At 40.4% G+C, this 25513-nt stretch overlaps 1 protein-coding gene across 6 annotated transcripts in view; it reads left to right on the top strand.

Moving 5' to 3' along the window:
• MAGI1 (membrane associated guanylate kinase, WW and PDZ domain containing 1) overlaps positions 1-25513 on the top strand; it is a 633332-nt gene that overhangs the window by 536318 nt on the left and 71501 nt on the right. For all 6 annotated transcript variants that reach the window (XM_049642669.1, XM_049642665.1, XM_049642664.1 and 3 more), the window contains exons 6-12: positions 264-346; positions 4676-4711; positions 10155-10212; positions 12329-12441; positions 15193-15285; positions 20752-20934; positions 21749-22369. In XM_049642669.1, the coding sequence (XP_049498626.1) occupies positions 264-346; positions 4676-4711; positions 10155-10212; positions 12329-12441; positions 15193-15285; positions 20752-20934; positions 21749-22369 (1187 nt within the window). The remainder of the gene's footprint in view (positions 1-263; positions 347-4675; positions 4712-10154; positions 10213-12328; positions 12442-15192; positions 15286-20751; positions 20935-21748; positions 22370-25513) is intronic.

Below are 25513 nucleotides of genomic sequence, written 5' to 3'. Positions count from 1 at the left end.
ATTCTTTTTGATTGCCGAGTAATACTGCATTGTATGTATATACCACATCTTCTTTACCCATTCATCCATCGATGGACATTTCCCAAGCTTTTTGTAATTCCAAACTCGGGCTCTCTTCTGGGATGAGTTTGTTTTTGGGAAGTAGCTTTGCTCTGGTTGACGGAAAATGTTCAAGAACATGTAATTCTGTTGTCATTGAGCTTTTTGCTTTTTCTCTCTCTCTCTTTTCAAATGCATTTCTTGTTTTTGTTTCTGGATTTCAGCCATAACACGAAAACAACATCTTGGTTAGACCCTCGGTGCCTGAACAAGCAGCAGAAGCCTCTGGAAGAGTGTGAAGATGATGGTAAGGGGCTAGCAAGGTCTTGGTTCACGTGTGCTTGAGGCTGTTCACATGTGCAAATTTTAAGGAGTTACAGCAAGGTCAACCAGGATTTAACAAATGAGTTTTTAAAAAGTCATCTCATTTCTAGTAAATAAACTGTAGGGCAATCAGAATTGGAGGGCAATCAGAATTGTTTTAAAAGAACAGTTTGTTTACACATGAAGGCAGATGTATACTAGTATCTCCATTTTAAACAGAACTTTAACACAAACTATTTCAATGAAAATATAACCTCTGGCTTCAGGACCTTGGAGAAAACTCTAGAAAATCTCTAGGAATATAGAAACCAAAGGTGCTCTGGTTACTCATCTATGGGGTCCTAATCCTATATTAGGAAAGTCTTAGAGGAAAAAAAAATCAAAAAATTTTCTTGAATTCTACATATTGCATAACTTGGCATAGGAAAAGCGGATCGTGACTTCTTGAGAATCTCTGTGTAACTTAGAATATATCCTGATTATCTAAAAAGTAGATTCTTCCAAGAAAGAGCCCGAGGTGTTACCCTTAGCTCTACTCTGCCTGTTAATCTTGAAAAAGAATCAATTGGCTAAGAGAGTTACTATTTTAAAACGTTTATTTCACGGCTTTGGGATTTCTAATTATTTTTCCAAAATGAAAAAAATTAGAACAAATGTTTCCTTTTCAGTACTCTGAAGTCTGTCCCAAGTTGTACCAAAATTACTTTTTGACATGGACGAATTAAAAGGGAAATGGTTTGTTTAGCTGCTCATTATTCATTTCTGGCATTTGAATTAGTAGTATAATTATGGAATACATATTTTCCTGAAAGATAGTGAAACTTTATTAATTTGTCCTATGGGGCAGAATTACATAAACTTGAGGTTTGCCTGCAAATATAAGCCAGTGAACTATAATGCTGCCAAAAACCTTGTACTTCTAGATCTTTCTGTTCTACATGGATTGCAGATACCATGAAATGAGCATAACATTGTGTGTTCATATTTATGGGAGTGACTCCAAGTGGAAATACAAATCCTTCTGACTAAGGAGACCTGAGTGAGATGCTTCCCTGATTTTGGTGGCTGAAAGGAATGGAACACGTGTAGTCAGCCTCATTATTTTACATGCTTAAGGGATAACGAACTGTCCTGATTATCCAAGTATTATGTTTAATGTGTAATACGAAAGTGACCAATATTCAAACATCAGAACATAAAATACATTCAACCATAAAATTTCGGAGAACAAAATTTAATCTTTATTTGATGCTGGATGATTTTGAAGGCATTTTGGACTTCTTTTACCATAGGCTCTTCAGTGCGGTCTCCATTATAATTATACTGGGAACATATAAAAATGCCTGTTATTATAATTTTATAGATGATAGAAGACTCCAATAGCTTTTACCAGGAGAAACTTAATGGAGTAAAACTGTTGAGTAGAATTACTGAATGATTTTGTTACCGAATCTATTGCAGTTCAGTCTTGAACAACACAGGATTGAACTGCAGTGGTCCACTTTTATGCAGATTTTTTCAATATACTAGAAAAATTTTTAGAGATCTCGGACAATTTGAACACCTTGCAGATGATGTATAGCCTTGAAATACCAAAAACATTAAGAAAAGATTAAGTACTATTGTAAGAATACAGTATAAAATACTTATACAAAATAAATGCTTATCGACTATATTATTGGTAAGGTTTTCAGTCAACAGTAGACTATTTGTAGTTAAGTTTTGGGGAATTCACAAGTTATATACAGACTTTTTCACTGTGGAGAGTCAGTACCCGCAACCCCTGTGCTATTGAATGGTCAACTGTTATTTTTAATTCTTAGAATTCTTGTCATTGGTGTTAATGTTATTACCTTTGGAACAAGTATGTATTCATACCAAATACCATTAGGTTATCCATTTATCCTTTCAACTTAGGGTTCATATATGCTTTTTCCAGTAGAAATTATATGTATGTCTGTATACACAGTGTGAATATATAACCAGATGTTACCACTCTGACATTTATCAGTCCCCACACCTTCATTTGCTGTTGCCACTTAACACAAATCTGCCTTGTGTTGTTGTTTATGTCGTGACACCAAGAAGAATAGTGTTTTTGCTCACAGTATTGTTCCTGTATTCAATTTCTGTTCTCTGGAGGCCATATGCACATGGTCTGTAACAATATCGCTTCATAGTTATTGTAAAATTTTTCATATACTCTGTTTTCTGACTCCAAAAAAGTAAGAAACTGGCTTGGGACTTTGATCTTTAGTATATAACTCCATTTGTTGTTTCTGTATATCTAGTTCAATTAGAAGCCTTCTACCTTGCCTTTGAGCTCCAGGCCAATATTTAAAAATGCTTGGTTGATAATGCTTTTTGTCTGAAAGAGATTTCAAATGCAGTCTGAATAAAACCCAACTAAGGATCTCTGCCCCCCAAAATCTGGTCCTCTGTAAGTGTTCCCTATCTCGGTTGAGGGTAAAATTCATGTATACCTGTGAGTCCCCCTTGACCTACTACTTGACCTTGATTTCAACCCATCTACCCTCTGAATTTACTTTGCCTCTCAGGTATCTCTGGAATCCATGCACGATTTTCTTTGTTGCCTGTGGCATCCTAGTCCAGGTCACACGCCTCTGTCACCCATACTCTTGCCTACTCTCCTTACACTAGACCCAGAGCACTCTTTTAAAACGTCAGTGTGATTGTGTTATCCGTGACCACCTTCTCGAGCCCTGTTCAGTGGCTGTCTGTCCGCGCAATATTCAGCCCTCCCCACAGCTGGTTTCTAAGTTCTAAGTGCTTTGGCCTCTGGCTTTTCTCACCCTTGCTCCTGTCCACTCTGCCCTTCATGCCCACTAGCACTTTCTTAGAATACTCTTACATTTTACAGACAGATACTGAATGCCTCCTATGTGTCCATTGTGTCCTAGGAACTTCAGGTGTATCAATGGACACAACCATCAAAATGCCCTGCTGTCATAGAGCTTAAATTTCAGTCATTCTTCACTTTAAGTCTTTTTGTTCCATCGGGCATATCCTTCAGGTTACAGGTCAGGGACTCTGTCTGTGACCTTGCCCCCAGATATGATTGGGTCATTCTGTGATGTGTGTTACTTTAGACACATTATCACAGGTTTTAGATATGGAAGTTTTACTTATGGAAGGTTGGGATTTGTCTCCTTCTCCAAAAGAATGTATGATTTGTCACTTTGCCCAATGACTGGCCCATGGTAGGTCTCTCATTAAATACTCACTGGAGAAATGAATTGGATGCTAGCATCAAAACTTAATGTTGACAGCAGAATCACTTTTAAATCAAGAGTTCACAACGTATATAGTACCATGTTGGGAACTAAAGTCAGCAATTGAGTCATCCATGCATCCATCCGTCCGTCCATCTGTCCATCCATTTAGAAGTATTTAGTACCTACCATGTACCAAAACACTGTACTGGGCACTGAGCATTTCACAGTGGTGAAAATAAGTCTTCCTCCCTGTGTTGGTGGAGCATACAGTGGAGGGGACAGCCACCTGTTCTGTAGCTGGAGAGACTTTCTGCACAAAATGGTTTGTTGTGTGCTGTCCCCTGCTCTCTTCTCGGTTACAGTGCAGTGTTTTACTCGTAGCAGGAGGGGGTCAAGAATGGAGAAGATCCTGACCGGTTTTGCTTCCTGACTTACTGTGACCATTGTCAGTGCAGTATTTCTGGGCTGTTTGACTTCGAAATCTCATACCAAGTAAACAGTGCTTTCCCATCCTCATTTCAGGGCGGCCTTCAAGCCCGCTTTCGTCACGTGCAGCATCCTGACATAACTCATCTCTAACTCCCTGCATTCTCAAATTGACCCCACCTTCCACTTTTCAGGCAGCATTATTACCTCTAAGCTCAGTAGTGCTTTAACTGTGAATATAATTGCCTCAGTGATGAGAGCATTACTGCAGGATTAGAAGGACTAATATTGGAAGGGGTAACAGCTTTGTTTGCCCGAAATGAGGTGTGTAATAAGTGACTTCCCACTTAAGAACATTGAAACCGCAAAGGTATTTGTCATCTTTTACAACCAATCAAACCCTGTTTCGACATGCAAGGAAATGAGCCATATAATTATGTTACCAGTATCAGCTCTTACCATTTTGTGATTTACACTGAAGTCTCCGGTTTACTAGCTGAGCCAGTGAAATAGGCCACAATGCAGGTAAGGACAAAACCAAGTGACATGTTTGCTGCTGTTTTTCTGAGGGAAGTTTTCTTTCTTGGTGTTGGTGTCTGAATTTTTCTTTCTCTCTTTTCTGTCTCATTCCTGTTACTCCTTTGGAGAAGAAGGGGTCCACACCGAGGAGCTGGACAGTGAACTAGGTAAACCCTCCCAGCTGCATGACCTACCCTGCATGGTTTTGTCTCCAGTGAATTGCTTAATCCTTCCGTTTCCTTAGTCTGCCCTTCTTCAATTATGATTTTCATTCCAGCTTGCCCGTGAAAGGTCAATCTTACAACCCTCGAGTCTGACTCGCAGGCATCACGCAGAGTTGTAATAAGTTGTGTCTACAAAGAGAAAGTCTGAGTGAATTGAGACTGGAATGAGAGTCAGCACATTGGTCCTAGGAAGTCTTGCAACTTGAGGATTAGGAAAAGACTAAGGGATAGATGCTTGCCGTGTCCCTTGAACTCTCCTATAACCCTACAGCAGCCTCGTTTCCTTCATTGTTTGCTGTGGGCGGTTATCTACAGGGGTCACACAAAAAAAGCAAAGCAAAACAAAAATAAAAACCCACCAACTAATGAAGGGACTTTGTAGGAGTAATAGCAATACAGTAATTCTCATCATTAACCAAATAGTTAATAATAGTCTTAGTCTTGTGTTAGTAAGTCACCAGCCACTTGTTGGCTTTGTTACTGGAGTGAATGGCTGGAAAACCAGATGCTGAGCTTATATGTGACATATAAGCTTAGAGTGTGTGTATCAGTGTATAAACCAAGTCTTGACTTGTCTAGCTCTTGCAGTCTAGAAATAATTTACATTAGCAGATAATGCCAAACTTTTTTATCTTTGCTGTTGGAATATATTGAATTATATCCCATGCTGTTTTATGTTCAGCTTTGAACAATATTAAAGTTAGTTTGCCTTCTGTCTGATGCATCTACTGAAGGATAGGGTGGAAAGCACACGTTTCAGCTAAAGTGCACATAAAAGCCTTGGTTTATTGAACATTGGCCATCGTATATTTTTTAGATAGATGATTAACATCAGTATGAACAGAACTCTCCTTAGATTGCTGCATCAGCCTGAGATTTTTGAGATTGCCTTAGGAACTGAAAATGTAAATACTTAATAACAGCAGATTATTGTTTTCATTTGATTTTGTTTGTGTTTGTTATATAATAATCAATTGTGGTTGACTGGAGTTGTAATCCAATGGAATTTAGCTCTGTTTTTCTTCCTGTTTGGAACGTTGCTGTTGTAACTGATGGACATGCCAGCATTGGTCGATAACTACTGAATGGAACTTATCTTTCAAGACGTTTAATAAGTTGTCCTTGTTGTGACTGTGGTAGGAAGGGCTGGAGGCTCATCCTGTGTGATAGAACAATTTAAAACTTACTTTATCAGAAAAAATTGATCGGTAATATGAAAGTAATTGAAGAAGACCGAACTAGGTTTTGGAGACACAGAATGAGTGCCTTAATCATTTGCTGAGCCACTTTAAATCACTCTTGCTGGTGATTGATATGTGTGAGTGACCCCTGCTGTTCATGCGTGCCAGGTGGAGATAACAGAATTGCGCACGGGGGCACGATCTTTTCTGCTTCCATGGAAGTTCGAATATTGACACTTTTAGGAAAGAAGTTTCTATACTTTTTCCCTTGTAACTATAATATTGTGGGAACTTGCCTATGCTGTTGAAGATTGAAAACATAAGTGTTAATGCCTGCATAGTATCATCTCTCATGGTCATAGGCATTATTTGGGGAGATGGTTTGGTAACATGGTGGGACAGTCTGTGGGGGCAGATCAGACTGCCTGGCTTCTTATCCAAGCTCCCCTGTTTACTGGCTGTGTGGCCTTGGGCAAGCTACTCTACTCACCTTCTCTTAGCTTTGCTTTCCTTTTCTGTAAAGAGAGGCTGAAGGAGGAGCTCCCATGGTGTTTGTAGGAAACCTAATGATAAGGTCTTAATATCTGTCCCTGTGATCAGCACATATTGTTAGGTTTACTAGTTTCATTATTTATTAACTAATTGTCACCTGTTGGACTTTCTAATCCTCCTATGGCATTTTTTTTTTTACCTTTAGTACAGGTCAGGGGAGGAATGTATATACTGTAGAAATGACCCAAATATGTCTTTCTAGGTGGAGATAGGACTCTGGATTTTTGCCTGCACATAACCACTGTGTAAAGAGTAGTGTTAGTGGGTGTACGTGTACACACACACACACACACACACACACACACACTTTTCTCTTGCATTCATTCCATATTCTGTTGACAAGCTCACTGCCCATTTTCTTAACAAGAGGGTCCTAATTTCAAATAGTAGCATCTATCAGGTTTTCAGTGAACATTGGGATTCCACATGTTCAAGGCAAGGAAACCCTCTCTGTGATCTGCCTCTGTGAGGTAGGGGACGGTTGGCTTGGGTGTGGAACACAGATCACGTGATTATAGAGTTGTCATTTCTGATCTCTGTTGGGTGAGCTGGGTCAGTAGCTACATTATGCACTTCTGGTCTGCAGAATTTATCACAGCCTCTGCAGACAACTTCCCAGAATTGAAAAGTACTTGCAGAACCTCCTTTTGGAATTTTAGGGTATTTATGTGCTGAAACCAACTAGGAGAGGTAGAGACAAAGAAATGAGGTTCCTTCCCCACCCAGGCTAGGTCACAGTTTTGAAATCTGTCTGTGACTCTGAGCACGACTTTTCAATCTGTGTGTTGACGAATCTCTTGAAAAGAACTTAGAATGTTTGGCTGCTTCCTATTTGCTTCTGTGGTGACAATTAATACTGTATGAGATTTTTCAAGGCAGGGCTAGGAAACAAGCAGGCTGTATAAATCTGTTCTGTTCCTTTTCTGCTTTCCTAGAACATTGCCATTTGTTGAGCCTACGTGCCAGGTGCTGTGTGAAATGGTTTTTAGGCATCCTTGTTTAATCCGTAGTTGACCTTGAAGTAAATCCCAGTGAAAGATGTGGTTCTAAGACATTAAGTAACTAGCCCAGTGCCAGATCTATGAAGGGGTAGAGATAAGGTTCAGCCCCCCACCTGGGCAAGCCCAAAGGGTCTTAGCTGCTTAAAGTACCTGTGACAGGTTGTATATTCTGGTTTGATGTCCAACAGTTTTGAGACATAGGGGCTGACTCTTCGGGCAACATCAGAGTGTTTAGTAAAAAAAAAAAAAATGGAATGTCATTATTTTGGGGGCTTTGGCATTTTCTGCCATTCTTAGTTTTTTAGAAACAAAAGACAAATTTGAGGACAAACATCTTCCTTTTTTAAATCGATGACCCATTTCTATTTTAAGCATTAGGAAACTAATTCCTATTATTAAGTTAATTACCACATTGGAAGTGAGAAATCTATCTTTTCAACTGAAAATGAGCTTTTAGCTTAGAAAACTAGAAAATTTCTGGAATTTGCTAATCTGTTCCAGGAGATGTGTTTAAATTTACAAATGTCCAGGAATATCACTTGATCTGCCACATTTCTCACCTCTAGAGTATAAGTTGTTGACAACAGGACAAAGGTCAGAGGTGGCTTTTTTTTTTCGTACCCTCTTTAGACCTCTATCAGAGCACGAACAGTATGGTGTTTGAATTATCTGCATAATTGTGCACTTATAATTACATATGTGTCCCTGGTGCCTACCACACCCTCGAGCAGAAGTGGGCACTCTCCACATGTATGACAAATTAATAACTGAATGAGTTAACATACAGCATACTGTTAGTTCCAATGTACATTATAGTGATTCAGTAATTCTATACATTACGCAGTGCTCATCCTGATAAGTGTACCAACGAGTTAAATTCTTAGTATTTCCCATTTTATCTGAAGATAATCAGGCCGAATATTCAAGGGTGCAAATTCCGAAAAGGATTTGGTTCAGTGAAACATCAAATTTCACACTTACCCCCTCCTCTGCCCCCATTCCAGAGCAAACATGAGGCTGTGCCCCAATCTGCATTTTTTTAAATCTTCGATTTCTCAACTCCTTGGAAAGATTTTCCTCATTCATTTTCATTTAAATGGTAATTTCCAGCTTTGTAAGGGGAAACCATTTCCCAGGCATTTGATTTGCATCAGTTCGTAAGACTGGGCGTATAAAAATGCCAAGTTGCATCAACATCTGCAAATTGGACCTGTCTTGCATTTTAGTAGCTTGTGTCTCCTGGAATTCAACGACTTCTTCAAAACCTGCTAAGCGTTTAAAAAAATTTTTTGAGAAGAAAAAGGGGGAAAACCTGTCTCTTTGTTTGCAAATAGATAACATGTGGAGCAAAACCCATGAAATTAATGTCTCTTGATATGCAGCCAGATCTTAGCAAAACATAAACTTTGAGTAATTAGCGTGTGTGTTCGGGTGCACACGCGTGACTCTGTTTCAGCGCAGGACTGTTGATGGCACATGTCAGCCCTATGCCTGGATGAAAGAATCCTTCTTTGAGAAGAGTGGTGACCACGTGATTCCTCGAATTAAAAAAAGAAAAAGAATTTAGTGTTTCCAAATAGGTGACGTTCCAAGCGTTTGTAATATTCCATTCAAGTTGGTCTTCATAGCTGACTTCCAGGAATAATGATTCACGTTGGAGCGTGGTGTTACCCAAGCTTGCCTTAACTGTGTGTGTGTGTGAGAGTGGCTTTGAAATGAAGTTGAGTAATTGCTGCTCTGCTTGAAAGAATTGTTTAATGACACAAAACACAACCTGGTTACTTCTTTCACCAAGTCTAATTATCTGGTGCAATGGGGCTTTTTCACAGTAGATTCTTGTTGTGGCAGAACTCACTACTAGGAAGCTAATAAAGTTCCAGCTTTTGATATGAAACCTTACGGAGAGAAGTCCAGTAGAGCACAGTTGAGTTTTCAGAAAGGCACGTAAATCTGCCAGGGCCATTTTACAGCACCACAATAAAGGAATAAAATCTTCTCCCTCAAGTAGTGTGTTCTCAGAGGGCAGGACCTGTGTTTCTGCTTTCGTAGGCGAAAGGTAGGCCTGTCTGAACGCAGCAGTTGAATGATAGATGCAGGCAATTAGAAAGCCCAACTCCACGTGGGCATTTTTACTTACTCAGTAGCATTTTAATTAGGAACAAGGAGGAAATAAGATGCAAATTTTATTTTATTCCAGGGAGAGCAAAAGCAGCTCTATTATATTGAAAATGAAAAGAAATGTTAATTTTCATCCATTTTTGTTTGTGTGGTAAGGTAGTCTGGAAATAAAATGGGAAAATTATAAATATTTAAGATACAAACTAGGCATTCAAGGCAAATTTTAACCATATCTCCATTAAAATCTAATTTAATAGTTGATTTAGAACAAAAGCATCTGGGACTACATTTTATTAACTTATTAACTTGTAGTAGCTTGTGCAAAATATCAGTAAAGAATTGTTCCTCATGTAGAAAAATACACTGATAGGTACATATAATGCTCGCTTTTTGTTGTTGTTAGAATGCACAGTTTTAACTGGATTTAAGGCACTTTTAAGAGTCTCTCTCTTTTCCCCCTCACTTAGTTGTTAAGAATCCTTGGGTTCTTCAAGAATATGGTCTTCTTGCTCTAAATCTTCTTTTATTTTTCAGAACTACCTGCTGGTTGGGAAAAGATTGAAGACCCTGTCTATGGTATCTACTATGTAGAGTAAGTGGCTGTTAACCCGTATTTTGGTTTGTACTCCTCTATAATAATTATGTACGTTTATGCTGAACAGAGTTGGCCATCATTATAAGGTACAAACTGTTAGCAACAACAACATAATTTGTAATGAAAATATGTATGCATATTTTAATGAATGAGAAAATATTCAGTGAATCTGAAGACAGTAAATGCTAAAAGGACAGGATCAATTCCTTTTGTTTACCAGTATTTTACCGGGACCCAACACAGGCCTGGCATATGCCCCCTTCTTGATAAGTATTAGTTGAGTGAATGAATGAATGAATGAATGAGAAAAGCTAAGACTCACTGGAGCAGGTGAGTAGGGGTTATCTTCTGGAGGAGAATATGTTTGCCTACTTTTTGCCCTGCTCAGGCCTGAACTTTTCAGTAATTACTTATTTATTCATGCAGACTTTCCAGAAGGGTTAGACATGTCTTAGTAATGTATGAAATGTCACCAGAATTGAGAAGATAATTGAGAACTGGCCCAAGCTGTAAGACTTTGTATGCTTCTTTGCCTCTCCTCTGCCTGAGGACCATAGACATAGCTCCTATTTTCCATCTTTAAGACTCTCAAACCCTCCTCATGTCCTGTGTGGTATATATCTTGTTCTGGCATTGGGCACATACTCCGTCTTGTTAGGATAATCCTGAAAGAAAAGAAACCCAAGAGATGAAACATTGTAGCACATGTGCTATGTATCATTTCCTGAGAAAGTGGAGAAATCACTGATAAAAGAGGCTTCGAGAGAAACAAATGACATAGAAATATTCCATCGTCGTAATCCCGCCTGGTGCCCTAAAGACAGCTGGCAAGCTTTCTGTCTCTCATGCTCCTGGCAATGAAAATTCATCTGTATAATGGCCTGGTGATAAGAGTATATGATACAAATTGTCAGATTGTAAAATGCTCCGCATCTTATCATAAAAAAGTATGAGTTCAATATAGCAAGTGTCATTGGCCAGTCCTCACATGGCCAACTCTATGTAACAAAGGATTTGGTGATTTGGGCCATTAGAAGGGCATTGTTGTTTCTCTGACCCTCACAAAATAAAGCTCCTCTGTGTGCCCTGCGGATCATCTAAAGGTGGTTAGTCTATCCACCCTGTTTGACCAGCCCGCCTTTAAGAAATATTTTGAGTTCTGAATACTGTAATTACATAATAGGTCCGTTCCCAAACTTCTAATCAAGTATGATTTTCGATAAAACAAAACAAAACAAAAACAAAACACTAAGTGTATGTATGCTTGTGTGTATGTATGTTTGTGTAAAATATGTGTATATACACTAAGGCCATGGCAAAAAAAACCCATGCATGTACATGTATGTATGTATTTTTGTTCCATGGCCTTAATTAGTTTTGGAACCGTCTGGCGTATCTAGGTCTTTGTCACTTTGAACGCATCACGTTTGCTTAGGTTAGCTGCGTTTGGAGTTTTTTTGCCTGAGGCTCATACTTTTAATCCTGACTCCGTGTCCACTGATGAAAATAGTTGGCAGCTGTTGGGAGAGCCCTTCTTTTAACTTTGAGTGCTGAGGCTTCTCTGAACTGTCATAGGAAGCCACAAGCAGTTCTGGCATTGCATGTTATAGACTGCATCCTGTCTGTACTTTAATCTCATTTTTAATAATTCCACAATCCACTTTTCCTTGAATTGAAGCACCTCCCTGAGTCAGGTGCTTCCTTGGACATTTGGAAGAGTCAGTGGTTAAAATCCTGCGATTTGAAAGCAGACAGACCTGAGCTTCCTTGCCTCTTTACTGTTTACTAGCCACGTTCTGTTAGGTGAGTTAGTAATTGCTCAGAAATTTACTTTCCCTCTCCATTCAATGTGAATATCAGTAGGACCTGCCTCTTATCATTTATTGAAGATTTTAAAATAAAATGCGGGAAAAGCTGGTAGCCTCTATAAGCAGTCACTATATGGAAAGCATTCATTTCTTTTTCCTCTTCCTCATTGCCCGTTTTGACATGTGCTGGGCAGCATCTGAGACCACCTGCTTTGCTCAGTGCTAAGCAAGGGACTTGGAAGACTGGCATTTTGCTTGTGGGATGAACTGTTTTCTAACCAAATATTGTCTGTCTCCTGCTCCAGCCACATCAACAGGAAGACACAATATGAGAACCCGGTTCTAGAAGCCAAACGGAAGAAGCAGCTGGAGCAGCCGCAGCCGCAGCCGCAGCCGCAGCCACAGCCGCAGCCAGAAGGTTGGCTTTCCCTTGATGTGTTGGGCAGAGGAGCTTGGGGCAAAGCCTGGGCGCTGACACCCCCGTGTGGTCAGAACTGGCCTTGATGTTCCTGTCCTTCTGCCGTGCCGTGGACTTGGTGTCCTGCGGGGGCGGGGGGGGAGATGACAGTGCTTCTCTTCCACCCGGAACCCAGACAGCTCGAGTGGGGGCCCTAGCCCACGGCCCCCCGATCTCCACTTTAATTTAGAAAGAAGCTGTCATCGTACTGGAGAACTTGCTGTTGCCCCAGCATGTTTACATACCAGCTGGTGTCTAAATTCATACTGCTTTCAGCCCTTAGGAGGAGTTACTATCTAATTTTAGGCACATGACATGTAAGAATCAGAAAAAGCTGGTAATTTTTAATGCTTTTCCAAAACTATAAGTTAATTCATGATCTTTATAAAAATATGGACAGTTCAAGAATGGAGAATATTAAATTCTCCCCTGCTTGCTCCTGTCTCATTCTCAATGATAGACACTGTGCTGAAATTTTAAGTTTGTTTGTTTTGAGAGAGCCTGAGACAGCACAAGTCGGGGAATGACAGCTAGAGAGGGAGAGAGAGAGAGAGAGAGAGAGAGAGAGAAAGAGAATCCCAAGCAGGCTCTGTGATGCCAGCACAGAGCCCATTGTAGGGCTTGTACCCACAAAGCCATGAGATCATGACCTGAGCTGAAACCAAGAGTCGGATGCTTAACTGACTGAGCCACCCAGGTGCCCCTGTACATAGATGCATATTTTAATAAAAATCGGATTGTAACTTATAGGTGTGTGTGTGTGTGTGTGTGTGTGTGTGTGTGTGTGTGTGTATAACTTATATGTATATATATATAAGTTATATACATGCATATATATGTAGATGTATTAGTTTTGGGACCTGATGATCTCATTTAAATGTATTTCTTGCACATATTTCAAAGCTGGTTAATAAAGATTTGCCCTGTAATTTTTAAGGGCTGCATAATTTTCCATTTTATGAACTTACTTCATTCAGTTTTTTATTAATACATCTGTTCATTAATAGCCATCTAGTTATTTGTAGGGTTTTTTAGTTTTTAATTGCACCCTTTTAAAATGGTATACTCAGGGGCACCTGGGTGGCTCAGTTGGTTAAGTGTTCAACTCTTGGTTTCATCTCAGGTCATGACCTCACACTTTTGTGAGTTTGAGCCCCACGTCGGGCTCTGTGCTGGCAGTGAGGAGTATGCTTGGGATTCTCCCTTTCTCTCTGCCTCTCCCCCACTTGTGCCCTCTCTGGCTCTCTTGCAATAAATAAACTTAAAAAAATAAAATGAAATGACTGCTCAATACCCTCTCAATGTAATATGCAAATATCAAATATATGAAGATCAAATATGACACTTTTATTATAATATTGAACATAGTAAATATAGGTCATAGGGGGAAAGTTGGCAGATTTTTCTGTGAATGGCCAGCTAGAGGACATTTTAGCCTTTGCCATTCATCCGGTCTCTATCACAACTGTTCATCTCAGCCCTTGAAGTATGAAAAGACCCGTACACAATGTGTAAATGAATAGATGTGACTGTGTTCCAATAAAACGTCATGTATGAAGATGGATATTTGAACTTGATGTAATTTTCATGTGTTACAAAGTATTTCTCATTTTAATTTTTTCAACCATGTAAAGATGGAAAAACCATCCTTGGCTTGAAAGTTGTATCAAAATGGACAGTAGGGTCCCTTTGGCTTATAAGCCACAGGTGGCCAAACACTGCCATAGATTGTATTTTACTGTCTTTTGTTTCTGTTTTTGTTTTTTTAAGTAAGCTCTACGTCCAACATGGGCCTAGAACTTGTGATTCCGAGATCAAGAGTCTCATGCTCTACGAGCTAGCCATCCAGGCACCACTACACTGTATTTTAGATAGAGTGTGTGTGTGTGTGTGTGTGTGTGTGTCTGTGTGTCTGTGTGTCTGTGTGTTCGTGTGTATGCACCTATCAAAAAGTTCTCCTTTCTACCTTCATCTCTTTTCTAGTTAAAAAAAAGTGTTTTTAAATATTTTTCTCAACTGGTGAAACTTTGTAGTGCGAGAAAGTGCTGTTTGAAGGCTGGGGTATATGGTTGAATATATTAGCTGGAAGGTGACTGTGTAAATCTCAAGGGTCACTCACAGCGCGTTGTTTCTGGGCCTCCAAGGTGAGGAGGACTACAGTCAGGACGCAGGCATGTTGGTAATGAGTCCCGTTCGGGTTTGGGAGAGGGGAGAGGATAGCACTTCAGCAAACTGCTGAAATCACCTTTATTGTCATCCAAGACGACCAGACCTCAGCAGCTCAGCTCATGTCTCAAGTGTGTTAGAGACGGTTTTCCCTCATCGGGCTGGTGGCGTCAGTTGATTGTATATCTTTCCTGATATTTTTTGTTTGGTCTCTCTTTGGACCCTCCGGTCACAGAGAACTGAAGTTTTTATTGTTCATATCACAATATGATATGAGCTTTCCTCAAAACTCTGATGGGAGAGGGACACACAGAGACACACACACACACACACACACACAGAGGGAGAGAGAAAGAGAGAGAGAGAGAATCTTATCCTTAACAAAGAGTGGGGTCCGATACCAGTTTGTTTTCCATCTAAGCTCTCTGTGTCTAGTTTCATTAGTTTGGATAGTTGGATGCTTAAGAAGGTGAATCTTCTTTTAAGAGAATGTTAATGTGACTCCCATTTGAAGGAAACACAATGTACTCTTTCTTTTCCTCACAGAATGGACGGAACATCACCCATCTCTTGTGCCTCCTGTTACTCCAAACCACCCCCCGAGCAATCCGGAGCCAGCCAGGGAAGCTCCACTTCAGGGTAAAGCGTCTTTATGATGATGAAGCGTTGAGATCAAAAATTTAATTTTTTAAAGGAAGTTTAAAAAGTAGAATCTCACAATTGCCAATTCATTCCTTTGATGGTGAAAACGGTGATGTTAGAAATTCTAAACACACTGTTAATCAAACTTGCCAAGAAAACTAGAACTTTGTGTGTGTGTAAATTTGCTCAGCTAATTGCAGTGCTCTGAAAATAATGACCACTTGCCATTAGGGTTTCTCAGCCTCAGCACCTTTGACGCTTAGGGCCAAATAATTCTTTGTTGTGCGTGGGGCCTGTCCTGTGCATTGGACCAAGTTTAGGGGCGTCCATGGTCTCTACCCTCTTGTGACAACTAAAAATGCCCCAGTCGTTGCCAGATGCCCCTGGGGAGAAATCCCAGGGTTGTAAATCACTGATTTCGAGACTACAGAAATTTATTATTGGTATTTAGTAAGATAACTTGAAGAGTCAGCTTGAGGATATTCCAAGATCCTCGTCAACATATTTGCTTTTGACTAAGATTTTCTTGTAAATGTGAAACCATTTGATATTATTATATACTAAATGTGAATCTCCTATTCTTGCTGTAGTTTGGCATTTACACATATTTTACAATGTTTCGTTGGGTCTCACTTATTTATGCTCACAGATAGTAGGAGCCCCTAGAGACGTTCATTTTTAAAAATTGGTATCTCCAGAATCTTACTCCTTTCAGGCCTGATTGCTCTTAAATGATAGAGAAGAATTGGGTTTTTTGTTTGTTTTTGTTTTTTAAATTTCTTTAAATAAGAAAAATAGAACAGGCACTATATTTGATAGAGTTGGGGAATGTTTGTGGTACAGACCCATTAAAAAGACTAAGGTTTGTCTTCGTTCTCTGTACATTTTTAAAGAGGTATCGTTGCGTTAGATTTAAAAAGACAAGTAGAAAAACTCTTTTCTCTGATTTTCGTTCCTCCATTATAATTTTCATGAGAAAGAAGTTGCTTCCCTGGAAAGCTGATAGCATCATGAGATTGGTAATAATACCAGTTTATGTAAAATAATTTCTCCTGGCGTGGGTGTACATTTTTATGGTCCTAATGGTTTTAATAAAGATAGAACATAGCAGATAATAACATTAATATCAATGCGATTGTGGCTTCCTCTGTATTTTTTAAATAGAAAATTCCTTCTGCAACCTCATGTGGCCTTATTTCCCTGCCTGCTGGTTAAGTGTCCTGTTCTAGCATCCTGCTAGGACTCTCAGGAAGAATGTGTAGCTACCTTGGTTAGACTGGTATTGGTGTTGCTTTGCTAAGTTCACTGCCCAACGAAACTTTCCTCTGACCAAGGGTACACTTCTAATTCCAGCAGATGATAACGTTGAAGAGAGTTGCTCTTAGGAAAATTCTCCAATTCCAGTTGAGGCTTCGAGAGAGATTTCTGCAGCCATCCCTCCACTGCACCCACCCCACCACCACTGCTTTCAAAATTACAACTCACCTTTAGTGGGCTGTTTTTATTTACCGGGTACCTCCCTACATACCTTCTGTCTGCTATGGTTTTTCCTTACGAGTATCATGAATAAGGAGGTTGGTACTGTCATTACCTCCATTTGCACCTGTAACACTTAGGCAGAGAGAGCATTGGTGACTTGGCCCACGCCACACAGCCAGTAAGTACTAGAGCACTCGATTTGAATCCTAAGTGTCATTAGGAACAGTTAAATTTCTGGCTAAAACCTTTTTTGTTCATTTGTTTCTTGTCTTGTATGTGTGGGGACACCACTGTGTAGTCTAAATGTGGCCAACCAATACAGATGCCAATGGCTACGTGTTGACATTTAAATTGATTACAATTAAAAAACAATAAAGAGGTGCCGGGTGGCTCAGTCATTTGGGTGCATGACTTCGGCTCAGGTGATGAACTCATGATTCGTGGGTTTGAGCCCCGTGTCAGGCTCTGTGCTGACAGCTCAGAGCCTTTAGCCTGCTTCACATTCTGTGTCTCCCTTTCTCTCTGCTCGTCCCCCACTAATGCTCTGTCTCTCTCTGTCTCTCAGAAGTGAATAAACGTTAAAAAAATTTTTTTAAGTAAATAAAATAAAAATTTAGTCCCTCAATTCCCCTAGCTGCATATCAAGGGCTCAAGAGCTATGTGTGATTAGTGACTGCCATATTGGACAGTGCAGATATAAAGCATTGTCTTGTCATAGAAATTGCTATTGGACATCACTGGCCTAGGGTGTTCAGACACATGCTAAAAAATTGTGCCAACCTGTCAGAAAAGCAAACTCCTTAGGGCTATTGAAGAGCAGAATTTGGGGACAAGACTCCAAAGATCCTGATTAAATAGGTCTAGCATAAGCCCTAGACAGGAGTACCTTTATTTATTTATTTATTTATTTATTTATTTTTAATTTATGTATTTATTTTGAGAGAGAGAGAGAGAGAGAGCGAGAGAGCATAAGCAGGGAAAGGACAGAGAGAGGGAGAGACAGAATCCCAAGCAGGCTCCGTGCTGTCAGTGCAGAAAACCCCAACATGGGGCTTGAACTCACAAACTGTGAGGTCACGACCTGAGCCAAGATCAAGAGTTGGGAGCTTAACCAACTGAGCCACTCAGGCAACTCTAAAATGAGTACCTTTAAAAAAAAAAAAAAGAGCTACCCAGGTGATTCTCATACATAACAAGATCGTGCAGCTGTATAAGTCAGCAGACTAGGATCTCTTGGAAAATTACATTTACCACAGGGCTGCAGCAGAGAGCTCCAGTCCCACTGCTTGTGGGTAGAAAGTGCTTCTTTTCCAAAGCTACGTTAGCTCATGACCCAACCATTCATAAAACATAATCAAATGTCCATGAATGTGAAGCCCTGTGATCTTCCCTAGTTAAGCGCTAAAAAAAGGAAGTCATCGGTGTAATTTCAAAGCTCTGTTCCTGTCTCCATTAAGTTGAAAACATTCTAAGTTCAAAATATGCTAATGGCTTTTTAAAAAATTCATTCAGTTAAACTGCCAGGCACATTTTCACATTTTCTAACTTTGCCTATAATGAGGGTGAGAAGCTTAAACACCCAACCACGTCTTCCCACCTTCTCAAAGACACGTTGAATCTCATTTCTTTGTGCTGTTGTTCAGTGATTCGTTTATTCAGCACAAACTTTTGGAGCACATGAAGTGAAGGGGTGGGCGAGAATCAGACAAATCACCAAACCTATACATATCTAAGACGCATACTTTGTTGGATGGTGATAAATACTAGGGACAGAAAACAAGCAGGAAAGGGGGATTGGCAATGGTGGAGGAGGTGTTACAGTTTTTTTTTAACGTTTATTTATTTTGGAGACAGAGAGAGACAGAGCATGAACGAGGGAGGGTCAGAGAGAGAGGGAGGGAGACACAGAATCCGAAACAGGCTCCGGGCTCTGAGCTGTCAGCACAGAGCCCGATGCGGGGCTCGAACTCACGGACCGCGAGATCATGACCTGAGCCGAAGTCAGCCGCTTAACCGACTGAGCCACCCAGGCGCCCCGGAGGTGTTACAGTTTTTAAGAAGATGACCAGACAGAGCCTCACTGAGAAGGTGACGGCCACTGCTGTCTCTGCATAACCGAAATGTGTTTCCCTTCACGCCATCCCAACTCCCTAGCTACCTCTGCCTTAAGGATGTAGGCTATTCGCACACACCCCTGGCCTCGGTTTTCCATCTGATAATTGCCATGGCAGCTGTCTCCCCACAAGCCCCGAGTGCACTTGAAACCACCTTTCTGATGCCGTGGCGGACGACTGTGCATGGCGAATGCGTCAGCCTTGCCTTTCGTTAGCCGCCGTGACGAGTCTGTAGTTGATGAAGCTTCCAACCAGCCTTGCAAAGGGGGAGCTTCATGAGCAGGACGATGACTCTAGTAATTTAAAAGAGTCCTTTTTAAGAGCCGGGAACTTTTGAAATATGCAATTAAAAATTGTATGTGTGCCCAGAGACTTTTTGAAAAAGGCCTTTTAGCTATAGCTAACCAAAAATAACTTCCTTTCTGGGTGCCACACTTGGGTGTAGGGGTCTATGGAGACTTCTTCTCCTGGGTGTTTTGTTTTTGTTTTGATAACACTTTGGATAGAAGATGAGGAAGCTGTGGCAAGCAGGAGAGAAGGGAATATGAATTATAATTAGGAGAGGGTTTTTTTTTTGTTTGTAAGATTTTGTTTTTAAGTAATCTCTACACCTAACGTGGGGCACGAACTTATAACCCCGACATCAAGAGTCGCACGCTCTACTGAGCTCTATTAGGAGCCCCTAATCAGGAGAGTTTAAAAAGTCTAAACCTGAAATGCTGTCTACTGTTTGGGATAACTAGAGAAATTCTGGGAAGTTTCTCAATTGTGGAGAAATTCCTAACAATACTGACTTTAAAATTTTTGGTTTGTGTACAAACTGTTATTGTGAATATTATCAAGAAAACAAGAAAACCATAGGGAGCATGTTTGGTAGTTCTTTAGCTATATAGCTATTGATTTATTTTATTTCAGTTTTTTTTTAATTTATGTATTTATTTTGAGAGAGGTCATGGGGGAGAGGCAGAGAGAGAGGGAGAGAGAGAATCCCAAGCAGGCTCCACACTGTCAGTGCAGAGCCCAGCATGGGGCTTGATCCCGCTAAATGTGAGATTGTGACCTGAGCTGAAATAAGTGCCCCTATTAATTGATTTTAAACAGGACAACTGAATTTGGAGCAGTTTGGCTTTTGTTCGTAACTATTTCGTTTAGATGTTTTGTATTTTAAGAAAATCTTCTAAGCCACACACACGTCCTAAACTTTTTTAAACAATAAATTTTATTAGGGGGCATGTCCAGGCTATTTTACAAATTGTTAAAAGACAAAAACATACAGGAAAAATGACACATTTGAAACTCAATTCAAGGTGAAGTTATGACTCTTCTAATTTTGAAAGTAGCAAATTACATTTTTATCATTATTCTTTGGGACCGTATGTTTCCTGGCATCCTCTATATATTTTCAGAATGTGTCTTCTGTTTGATTAGAAACTAAAGTTTTCGCTGAATTGGTTTCACAAGTAGAAGCCAAGCCTGAGGCAACACGTTGGAAGTTGTATTGCAAATTAGAAACCGTAACAACACAGAGAACACAAAACACAGACCCATTTTATCTTCTGTGAAGGACCTCATGGCAGCTCAATTGCCGTGAAACTACATGAACTGAAACCAAGAAGTGTTTCAGATGATGCTCATTTTTCTCTTGTATTTTCTTTGAGAACTTCATGCTGACATACTGTAGGTACCATATCCCCCTTCTTAAACAGAGGGGCCTGGGAACACCACCTTATTACTGCAGTCAAGAGAGGAATTTCCTAAGACCCCTCAGGCACAGGAGCTTGGAGAGCCATCCATAAGTTGTGTCGTTTCTTATTTAATTCACCTTTTCATGCATAGTGACATTCCTTATACTTTTCTTATTTTCATCCAGGCAAACCCTTTTTTACACGAAACCCTTCTGAGTTGAAAGGCAAGTTTATTCACACGAAGCTGCGGAAAAGCAGTCGTGGCTTTGGCTTCACAGTTGTTGGAGGTGATGAACCTGACGAGTTTCTGCAGATCAAGAGCTTGGTCCTGGATGGTCCTGCGGCATTGGATGGCAAGATGGAAACAGGTAGAGGCACCACAGGGCCCTAGCATTCCCTGTGTGGTGTGACTGCCACCTGGCACCTGAACTGGGGCCAACGACATCATGATTTCGTGACTTTATAAATGTTTTTTATTTTTGTATTTTTTAAGTTTATTTGTTTATTTTGAGAGAAAGAGAGAGAGAGAGAGAGAGAGAGAGAGAGAGAGAGAGAGAGAGCCCACGAGCTGGGGAGGGCCATGGAGAGGGAGAGGGAATCCCAAGCAAGCTCTGGCACTGTGAGCACAGAGCCTGATACAGGGCTTGATCCCATGGACCATGAGATCATGACCTGAACTGAAACCAAGAGATGCTTAACTGACTGAGCCACCCAAGTGGCCCCAGTAAATGTTTTTTTTAAAACACTGTAAGTAAGCAAGATTCCTCACTACATAAATGCATTCCCTGGTATAGATGCAAACCTTTGAAGCCATTTTAACTTTGGGGTACTGTTAGGGTGCTATTAAATACAGTAAGGTGGTAATTTACTAAAAATTTAGATCTGTATGAATAGAAGAAGTCTAAACTTGGATTTCTGCAATGAGAATTTTTTTTAGAAGAAATCCCACTGTTCTTTCAATGATCATTATATTCTCATTAGCAGGGCAGACAGGGGATGCTGAAAGAATGCCTTGTTAGCAGTTACAATAAGTAATAGAAGCATTTCCCTTTGTGCCCTATGATACCACCCCCAAATCCAGTTTCCGTTCAGCTTCCTTTTTGGTAGAATTTCATAGTATAATGTTGATAAAACTTGTTTTGGCTACTTTCTTTTTAACCCCCAAACTCTTACCTTTTGCAGGAGATGTCATTGTCAGCGTGAATGACACCTGTGTTTTGGGACACACACATGCGCAAGTTGTGAAAATCTTCCAGTCCATTCCCATTGGTGCCAGCGTGGACCTTGAACTCTGCCGAGGTTACCCGTTGCCTTTTGACCCAGATGACCCCAATACAAGTTTAGTGACTTCGGTAGCCATTTTGGATAAAGAACCAATTATTGTGAATGGGCAAGAGACCTATGATTCGCCGGCTAGTCACAGCAGTAAAACAGGCAAAGTCAATGGCATGAAGGATGCCAGGCCAAGCAGCCCTGCTGATGTGGCTTCAAACGGTTCCCATGGTTACCCCAATGACACTGTCTCTTTGGCTTCCTCCATAGCCACTCAGCCAGAGCTCATAACTGTTCATATAGTCAAAGGCCCAATGGGCTTTGGTTTTACTATCGCGGACAGTCCTGGTGGCGGTGGCCAAAGAGTGAAACAGATCGTGGACAGTCCAAGGTGCCGCGGCCTGAAAGAAGGGGATCTTATAGTGGAAGTTAATAAGAAGAACGTGCAGGCTCTGACCCATAATCAAGTTGTGGATATGCTGATTGAATGTCCAAAGGGAAGTGAAGTCACACTGTTGGTGCAACGAGGAGGTATGTAGGTTTCTTTTGTTCTATGATTTTTTTTTTCTCTTAACCCAGAATCCATTGTTTCACTTACTAGTCTCCAGGTGGCTTTGGGGGCTTTTTAAATGTCTAGTCTTTAAGATCATTTTTATTTACCCGTTTGGAAGCGTATTCAAATTGCCTTCTGTTTTTTCCAAATGGTAGCCTCTATAGAATAAAGGTTGTGTTTATATATTATGTTATACCTGTGTAGCCAAAATGATACTTTGAAATGTAACTTGCATTGTGCTTTTAAAAAAACATTAATATTTTAGAATCTCTATCCTTCAAGTGTTCTGAACCTGGCCTGCACAGCCTGCATGCAAAACGTGGCTCTCGCTCACTGTTCCAACCTCATTTCACACTCCTCTCCCCTTGTCACTATAGTCTAGCCACCTGGCTTCTTTGCGGAAGAGGCTCTAGTACTACAAGCCTTTGCTGTCTCAGGGCCTTTGCACTTCCTGTTCCCACTGCTTGGAAAGCTCTTGCCCCAGCTATTCACTTGGCTAGCTCAGTCTCACTCAAGTCTCCTCCTAGACGAATGTTTCTCAGGTTACTTTTTTAAAGTGGCTTCTCAGTTCCTTGTAATCTTCACTGCAGCGTCCCATTTCTTCCTAGCCTTTATTACATCATTATTATTATGACACAAGTCATTGTTTTGTGTATGTATTTAATTTTTCTTTGTTGCTCTCTTTTTCACTAGAATATAAGACCCATAAAGCAGGGCCCATGTCTGCATGTTGACAGTTGTATGCTTTCATAAATGAAAAAAATATTGAATGAGTGAATGGGTATGTGATTACTTACATTTGACAGGAACAATAGCTCCAGGATCATAATGAAAAACATACCTCAACATACCCACATCTTCATGAAGTGGTAGGATCTCAGAGAAGTGGGGTACTCTAAATCTTGAGACCTAGATTTCCTCTCCCCTGCCTGCACCCCTTAATCCTGCCCCACCAGAACTCTCAGGAACTCGCACTGAGAAGTATTTTTTACATGGATGAAATGTATTGTCCCTGGGTATGCGTATGTGACTAGTGTTGATTGATCACTTCACACAGTGGGCCTGAGAATGGTTGTTCCTTCAGTCTTTGCCAACATGATCTGTTTCATGGACAGCATATTTTGATTGTCTGAAAAGAGATCAAGAGCTAGACATTTATTTCCTTTTGGTTCCATTGAAGCAGAGGAACTCCTTTGTGTCACGGCGACTGTGTTCTCATCTCATGACGTTGTACGTTCTGTGGTCAGAATGACTGGGGTCACTGGAAAGAAATCCAAAATTCAGAGCAATTGTCTGTGTGAACTGAAATGCTCAGCTAACACATCTTAAACAGCTACAATAGCCATTGTGCAGATTTAACTTTTAACCAGTTATCTTCAGCAACATCCTTTTGAAGTCTCTTCTTGTACCTTGATCACTTGACTGCACAGATCAGTTTTTTCAACAGTGACCGAGATGTAGGAGAAAGTGACTTGAGATTAAGAATGATCATGATGGTGGTGGTGTTGATATTGGTGGTGATGGTGGTGATGGTTGATGGTTGTTGTTGGTGGTGGTGGTGATGGTGTTGATGATGATACCTGACACTTGTGGATAAGCTGGCAATTTACAAAGCACTTTTAATATTGGCCCCTGCCTCTCATCTCACTTGTACCATGTCCCTGAAAGGTAGGCAGGTGCCATGCTCTACTATGACTGAGGGGTTCACCTCAAATCTGGGGTTTCCATTTCAACACTCTGCCCTGCTTAACTCCGAATAACATGGGTTTTTCCATAATTGCTGATTTTTGTGGCCAGCAGCTTGAAAACTTAAATAGTTCTTGGTCCATCTGGGCCATTTTTGACTTAGCCACTCACTGCTCATTTGATGGCCACAAACCACCCTGCTCTGCTGCCTAATTTATTTGCTCCTTCATGTCATTTTTCAGTGTGTTCAGTTTTTCTTTTTTATTAGATTCACTTGAAGGAAACCAAAAAATAGTGCCTCATTACACCCTCTAACTTACTACATTCACCGGAACCATACTGTAATGAATATGCCCAAACTAGCAAACAACTGATGATAGAAACCTACCCCTGGATTTCACATATGCTTGCATTTTCTCTTCTTCATTTCTAAGACCTTCTTTTTGTTAATGCCATTACATCATATAAACTTAAATTAATGTGGAAAGATCCAGAATATATTGCCACATTAGTGAACATCTCCATAGTTTATTCCGGAATCTGAGTAATTTAAAATCAGTCTCACATCAGCAGTCTTTAAAATACACCATATGCCTTGTGTTTGATTTATGTTTTGGATAGAAAGTTTGTACATCTGCATTTGGCAGGCTAGCACTAGCTACTATTAATCTTTCTAGAAAGCATATAAATATATTTGTTTCTGCCATACGTTAGTTATTTGAACAGGGGCCAACATTTTAGTCATCACTCCTGTATGGTGAGGGTGTCAACGAGAAGGTTTGGTGAAGCCACAAAGGCAGCTTCTAGGTTAAATGAGAAAGTTAATGGCCACTTCACGGATTCTTTCTAATGAGTCTCATTTCTGCCAAACTCCTAGTAAAGCAGATTGATAAACTCATGATTCTTGTGAGTCTTAGGAATTGAAATCTTGAGGATGAGGCTTTCTGTGCTTTAAACAACTGGCCTTTTCTACTTTGGGACAGAAGTAGCTACATTTGTATTTGTTTTCATTCTTAATCTCCTGAGCTCATTTTTGAGGTCTCTTCTTGTCAAGATCGGGTACCTTTTGATTTTGGTATTTTTTTGTCTTCCCTCCTCCACCCTAAGCTGGAAATCAAGCAGAGGTTGGAATATCATTTGTGGATTTCTGGGACTGGACAGTTTCCTGGATCTGGTGTGGAATTGCTGGGGGTGTTCATCCACATCCCCTGGCAGCTGGGACCCTTACCGATTTGTTTACAAGTATCTTCTCTGTAAATAGGTCCTTGTCTCCTGGTCCATCAGTCACACTCTTCATGGGCACAGCCTTCTTCCTAGGCCTGGCTCCCCATCTTCCTAAGGCACTTACCTTCCTCCTTCGCCCTCTGCTGTGCAGTCAGGAGAATGCTCTTTACTTATCTTACCTTTATGTAGTATTTGCATTCAGATAGCCTGTT

Source organism: Panthera uncia, chromosome A2 (assembly GCF_023721935.1).
Source record: "Panthera uncia isolate 11264 chromosome A2, Puncia_PCG_1.0, whole genome shotgun sequence".
Taxonomy (NCBI): domain Eukaryota; kingdom Metazoa; phylum Chordata; class Mammalia; order Carnivora; family Felidae; genus Panthera; species Panthera uncia.
This window is presented reverse-complemented; position numbering and strand designations above follow the sequence as displayed.